This window comes from Lissotriton helveticus, chromosome 1_1, assembly GCF_964261635.1.
Source record: "Lissotriton helveticus chromosome 1_1, aLisHel1.1, whole genome shotgun sequence".
NCBI classification, from domain to species: Eukaryota; Metazoa; Chordata; class Amphibia; order Caudata; family Salamandridae; genus Lissotriton; species Lissotriton helveticus.
Genome location: NC_136057.1, coordinates 1,889,885,661 through 1,889,892,820, shown reverse-complemented (window position 1 = coordinate 1,889,892,820; position 7,160 = coordinate 1,889,885,661). Strand labels below are relative to the sequence as shown.

Here is a 7,160-nt window from a genome sequence, read left to right as displayed (position 1 = left end):
ATAGGTCAATTCATCTAGTCAACTGGGGCTTGTTATTGAGTCATGTGTGGATCCATTGAACCTTAATCAGAATCTGAAAGTGAAGCAAAATTAACTCCTAGATGCATGCACATTATTTGAATGAAAGTGGTTATGGATGCGGAATTCCAATTCTCAATCACAAATGTTGTGTATTAAACATGTTTATGTTTTTTTTATTCCTAGAAAATGTAGATACCTTGTGGAAACATAGAAGTTAAACTTTTTGAGAATCATCAACCAAAAATCCACCTGAAAATAAACGACTAACTGCACACATAGAGACACGACTTTCATAAGATTAGTATTAACAACAGAAAATGTTTATATTCAAATACAATTGGCACATTATATAGAAGTGAAATAATTTCGCCGTAATGCAACACATATATATCTCAGCAAATGGTGAGACAAATAACTTCTTTGAATTATACTGTAAAGTAAATCATTCTATGTCAACAATAGACATTTATCATGTTGTAGCATAATCTGTATTTCTATATGATGTCTTATTACTGCATGGAATGTACAAATCTTGGTGACCTATACAGCTCATGCCAACAAAATAATATTATTGTGTCCTTCGTTCCAAGGATGCGGTTTTACATTTGCCATTATTTAAAATGATGTAATTATATCGCATGTACAATGAGAATTTTTTTGTTACATTAAATTTGAAATTAAACGTAATGCATAAATAGGGTTGGAAATATTTCTTTATTAGCTAACTTGTATTTTGAATTCATTTATCTGAGTAAAAATATTCTTGCTTTGTAAAAATGAAATACAAACAATTAGAAATATGATATTTTGAAAACTATCTCTACTACACATCTTACATATACAGTTTTTCTATTCTTCTGCATTATATTAGCAAAAATAAATTAACACATTCTAAAAAACATGCATGTATGTGTACCATAAGACATTTGTTTTTGTATTTTAATGCACTTCATAGTTCTTTGGAGGAGTACCCTACTCCGATGATTTTGTCTTCAAAAACCACCTTCTCTTACTGGTCTTTTGAAAAAAATTCCGATTTAATTTAGGCATCTTGTATTTGAATCAAAGTCATTTTTTTGCCAATAGGACTGAATGTTTCTAAATGTGGTTTTTAATGTCCTTAGTTCAACTGATAACCATGCATTCTTTTTCTTAGTAGCAAACATCCTGGCACCTCTCAGTGTGCCATTGTACCAAAGTCTTTATTGTATTTGCCCACTAACTTAATTATAGTAGTCTTTGTTTCTGGGCCAAGACAAACAGAGCAGACACACAGAGGGCAGAGAGGGAGAAGGAAAATAAGAGATACACAGGATTCCCCTCACCCACAAAAGTGAAACAGTGGATCTAAGCAACCACAGAAAAAAAGGTCACAGGGAATTCTTTCAACATAAAGGGCATTCCTTAGGATGGATTTAACATTTTGGGAATGGTATTAGTTTGGAAAAATTGGAGAAAACAGGTTCATAGAGAAATGTTCTTCAGAACAGTTTTTTAAGTACCAAATGACCCGGAGACTGTAGCTGCAGTAAAAAGTCTGCTTACCTTCATATGGTCATGGGTCCTGACAGTTTGTATCAGAGTAATAAAGACCCATGTGGGTTTCGTGCTCCAACAAGGTTGTTTGACACAGTGTTTTCCAGGGAGGAGTTGTTTTAATTGAACATGGTATCAATGTAGGGCCCCTGTTTATGTCAGAGGTTTTCTGCTGGTTATCAGTCAGAGTTGTAATCTCGCTGAGTTGCAACTTCTCTAGTTTGCTTCTCTGACCAAATGGGTCCTTTGCTTCTGAATTATGTTTCCTTCTACCACAGCCCTATACTCCTGTGACCCTTTTGGGAAGAGGTCATCTAACTGTGGGTGAGCCATATAGGGCGTCTGAATTGATGTCAGTGGGTGGAGGGCCCACCATCCACCGGTCCGAGGGAAACAAGACGAACATCATGCTGACAACAATGGTGTGTTTTTAATGAAAGAGAACCAAGTGGCAGCGGACCCCTCTATGATGATCCAACAGCAATGTTTGTGTCACTCATGTTCGGGAGGTGTCAACGTAGGTGTGGGGATCCAAATGACCCTCAAAGCCCCTAACTCTGAGGATGCCTATAGGGAAACTGGGCTAAGGATGCTATGTTACAATTATTTAAGAAAGATGCACATTCACTTGATCAATTTCATACGGAATAGGCCTATTGTACATAGTTTTTTTTCTGTGTTACAGCCTTGAAAAAGCAGCAGGTGTTGCAAAACACGTTGGCTCTTTTTTGGTTTGATTACTGTGAAAAAATATTAACTATCCGTAAATCTGTGTTTAATTGTTTAAAAAAAAAAATAGGAAACATTAGTGTATCAAAAGGAGGGGTTGGGTGCAGTGTTTTTCAAAAGATAGGTCTTAATCATTGCCCGAAAATATGGTGTTCCAAACAAGGGCTTGAATTTTCCCTTGATAAATGATGAAATAATAATTTGGGAATGTCAAGCAGATACCCCCGATAAAGCTGAAGGCAATCTCTTTCTCCTGGAATTTTGTGAGAACTCAGAGAATAGATGCACAGAACAGGTAGAATAGGAATATCCACACACACTCTGATGTGCCCTGTACTGGTGCATCAATTCTATAGTATTGTGTATGAGGGTTGATCTATTAGCAGTTTCAGATCTGTGACATTCTGCAAGATACTGCCAACTTCTAAAACCAATTATGTGGTGCCATGCTTATGCATCTGGAGGAAAGAAACTTTTTAAGTAGCATGGAATATCATTTATTGGAGAGGACAGGAGGTAAGAGGATGGTTCCAGGTCAAATCAGTAAAAACAAAATAAAATAAAGGTGTCTTTTTAAACTCTTCAAAACGTAATTACTATTTTAATTTCGTTTTGATATCAAAACCAACACATCTCTCCTATTTTTTATTCCAATAATAGTGCGGGTGCTCTGATTTCGAAGCTTCCTTTTCCCTCCTTCCTTTTTACTTTAATCTCCCTGTTTTTCCAGTTTTTCTTACATGTGGTGTTCTCCCTCCCTTTACTGCCTCCACTCAGGTTCTCTTGGCTTTCAGTGAGAATTTCTTTCTGAATTATCATCACAGCATTTTGTCACTGAAGAAGACACTTTCCCAAGAAACACCATGTAAAGTTGAAAGACCTTTGAATGCCTTTTTTTCTATTTGAGGAGATGAATGTGTCCTAAAAGAGACACAACCATAACCACCGTGAAACAAGCCACAGGATACTTATAAGCTTGCTAAAGCCAGGTTTAGAAATGCAAGTAATTGTTCTGTGACTGTCACTTTAGTAAGAATGGATCAGTTCACCATGTTTAGTAGGGGTATCGTCACTCAGAACCTCCAGCAAGTGATGTATTGCTGTAAAGGTAGATTGCATAGGCACTTGAAAAAAAATGCCTGACTCTTCTGCAGGTAATATGGACAGTGTTGGTCATGAGGGCACATCTTTACCAATTTTAAATTAAAGATAAAAGAAAGCAAGCGGCTTTGTATGTCAGAATGCTAAATAGATAGGCCACTGCCTGAAGAAATGGTGGAAGTGTCTCTAAGATAAGAGGCATATTCTGTTTAAAAAAAGCAAAACACAAACAATATGGCAAAGAGGCCTAGAAGGACCGGCACCAAAAGCATGAGAGAATACTCTGTTTGAACTTTCACATCTCGATTTTTGGTGGCTGACACAATCCTGTCCCACTGAGTTAGAATGGCGTGCCGAGCTCCAGGCCACTTCCCTGGTCCAAACAAACGATACTGGAATGGTGTACAAGAGCCAAAGAAGAGCTCCAGAGCCAACCATGGATCCGTAAAGAAGAGACATGGGATGTTGGGCTTGGCACCAATCTCTGTGGCAAGCTCATCAAAATAATCAATCTGATCCAGCTGAAGGCAGTTCTTCCGCATTGTGCCAAACCTTGGAGACAAAAAAAAATGTTAGGATTAAATGAAACTGTTGGTAATTTGGATGGTTGTTGTTCGGCATAGAAGAGAGAAAATTAAAAAAGTTGAGAAGGCCACCTATGGTTGAAGAATCGTGTAATATATCATTATTTATTTGTCTGTGCATAAGTAGCAAATGTCACAATCTGCAACTCAATGGCACTGGATTGTTTGACTGCCCAAAGATACAAAAATAGTTCTGCTCTACCAACATGTGGCACACAACACTTAAGAGGCAAACACTAAACTCACTGAAGTCATACAGTGCATTTGCATAAAGGCATGAAAATGCTACTTACCCAGTATACATCGGTTCTTGGCATGTAGAGCTGTAGAATCTCATGCTTATGCATATATTGCCATCTAGTGTTGGGCCTGGATATTTGCACTTTGTTTTTCTTGAAGAAATCTTCCTAGTCACAAGGTAGGTGACTCCTCCTTTTGGTGATAATGCGCATGGTCATCGACTCCAACTTCAGATTGTTTTCCAGCAGAGGGTGAGAGAATGGAGTAGTAGTAAAGAATAGAGATGTCCATGTGTATGTATGAATAGTAACAAGAGAACTACAGCAGCCACAGGTACCCGGGGAGGTGGGTAGGCTCATGAGATTCTACACCTCTACATGCCAAGAACAGATGCATACTGGGTAAGTAGCATTTTCAGGTCGAGGTATGTGAGCTGTAGATTACATGCTTATGCATAGACAATACAGCAGTCTCCCCTAAGCGGTGGCTATCCTGTAACTGATGGAGTTGTCTGAAACAGGATTTTAAGTACCGCTTGGCCCACATTAGCTTGTTGTCTGGCTAACACATCTACACAATAATGCTTGGTGAATGTGTGTGGTGTGGACCATGTTGCAGCTTAGCAGATGTCAGTAATAAATATGTTCCCCAAGAAAGACATAGTAGCCCCTAGCTTACGAGTGGAATGTGCTCTAGGTAGTACTGTTAGAATCCTTTTGGCTTTTGCATAGCAAATTTGAATACATTTAACGATCCAACTAGCAATACCTGATTTGGATATAGGATTGCCCTTGTGAGGTGGTGCAAAAGCGATAAAGAGTTGTTTAGTCTTACAAAAAGATTTCATTCTTTCAGTGTAATACAACAGTGCTATTCTAACATCTAAGGTGTGTAGCGCTCCTTCTGCAACGGAGTCAGGTTGAGGGAAGAAAACAGGTAATTCAACGGACTGATTTATGTGAAATGCAGATACCTCCGTAGGTAGGAATTTGGGATTGGTACGAAGAACCATTTTATGTTTGTGTAGCAGGAAAAAAGGTTATTCTATGGTTGGTGCCTGAAGTTCACCCACTCTCCGCAATGAAGTGATTGCAATGAGGAAAGCTGTTTTCCAAGTGAGGAACAGTAGTTCACATTTGTGCAAGGATTCAAAGGGTGACCCCATTAATCTTGTGAGGACTATATTTCGATTCAACTCTGGGGCAGGTGAAAGTCTTGGTGGTAGAACTCTTTTTAGTCCTTCCATAAATGCTTTGATTACAGGCTGTGATAGAAGATAGAAGAGTGATAAATGTTGCCTATTTAGAAGATAGGCTGCAACTGCAGCGAGATGCAGTCTGATGGATGTATAGGCCAATGATGACTGCTGCAAATGTAACCGTTAGCAGATAATGTTTTGTATGGAGGCATCAAGAGGCTTGATGATATTGTTATTGCAATAGATAACAAATAGCTTCCATGGGGCTGAGTACCAGGCTCTTGTGGTAGGCCTTCTGGCTTCCTTAATGTTGTTAATACAGTCTGGTGGAAGGTTGAGATAACCATGCTCTATGACTTCAGGAGCCAGATCACGAGGTTCAATTGTTTGGGATCTGGGTGTTTGATTTCTCCATGGCTCTGTGTGAGGAGACTGGGAGTTAAATGTAATTTTTAATGCGGTACCAGAGAGAGGTCCAACAGGGTTGTGAACCAGGGTTGACGTGCCCATGTTGGAGCTACTAGGATTAGTGTGAGAGATGTTTGCCCGAGTTTCCGAACCACTGATGGAATGAGTGGGAGAGGTGGAAAAGCTTAAGCAAATATCTCTGACCAGTTCATGCATAGAGCATTGCCTTTAGATAATGGGTATGGATACCTGGAGACGAAGCTTTGACATTTTGTGTTTTGGGGTGTTGCAAACAGATCTATGTGAGAGACTCCCCAACTTTGGAAGTATGGGTAGAGAACTTGAGGGTGAAGCTCCCATTCGTGTATTTGGTACCCATGCCTGCTGAGGAGGTCCACGATCTGGTTGTTGATTCCTGGGAGGTGTCCTGCTAGGAGATAGGTGTTGTGGTGAATAGCCCACCTCCAGATGTCTTGGGCTAAGTGGGACAGCTGGAGAGAGTGTGTCCCCCGTTTCTGTATGTAGTACTTAGCTGTCATGTTGTCAGTTCAAACCAAGACAGCCTTGCCAGATAGGTGATCTTGAAAGGCTTTCAGAGCTAGAAAGATTGCCATCAGCTCTAAATGATTGATGTGGAGCAACCTTTGCTATTGGCTTCACAGGCCTTGCACTGTGTGTTGTTGAGATGAGCTCCCCAGCCAATAATGGACGCGTCCGCTCATAATACGGTCTGTGGAACCGGGTCTAAGAACGGCCATCCTTTTGACACATTTTGTGTGCTCCACCACTGCAGAGAGCGAGGAGTACGGCCGCTTACCAACACTAGATCGCTTAATAGACCCTGTGACTGATTCCACTGACTGACTAAGTATTCTTGAAGTGGACACATGTGCAGCCTGGCATGGGGAACGATCATGATGCAAGACGCCATCATTTCCAAAAGCTGCATAAAAACTCGAACTGGAAGTGACTGATTGCCTTGAAACTGGTGCATTAACGCCTGAATGTTTCGAATTCTGTCTGTATTGGGAAATGTTAGAGCCCTTTGAGTGTCTAAAGTGGCTTGAGGTATTTCTGAGTTTTGACTGGCTGAATATGTGATTTTAACACATTGACTTTAAACCCAAGTTGGTGAAGTAACTGAATGGTTACAGAAGTATGCTTGCAGCATTGTTGATACGTGCCGGCTTTGATGATCCAATCGTCCAGGTATGGGAAGACATAGATGTTTTGCCTTCTCAGATGAGCAGCTACTACCACCACGCACTTTGTGAAGACTCTGGGGCAATGGTGACTCCGAATGGGAGTACCTTGAATTGGTAATGTTGTCCTTTCTACCAGAA

The 7,160-nt window shown here is 40.1% G+C and overlaps 1 protein-coding gene across 3 annotated transcripts in view; it reads right to left on the bottom strand.

The window, feature by feature from the left end:
• Positions 1 to 517: 517 nt before the first annotated feature.
• The window catches only part of LOC144775490 (dimethylaniline monooxygenase [N-oxide-forming] 2-like), a 205,981-nt gene continuing 199,338 nt past the window's right edge, over positions 518 to 7,160 (bottom strand). For all 3 annotated transcript variants that reach the window (XM_078659232.1, XM_078659233.1, XM_078659231.1), the window contains exon 9: positions 518 to 3,939. In XM_078659232.1, the coding sequence (XP_078515358.1) occupies positions 3,597 to 3,939 (343 nt within the window). In that variant the 3' untranslated portion in view covers positions 518 to 3,596. The remainder of the gene's footprint in view (positions 3,940 to 7,160) is intronic.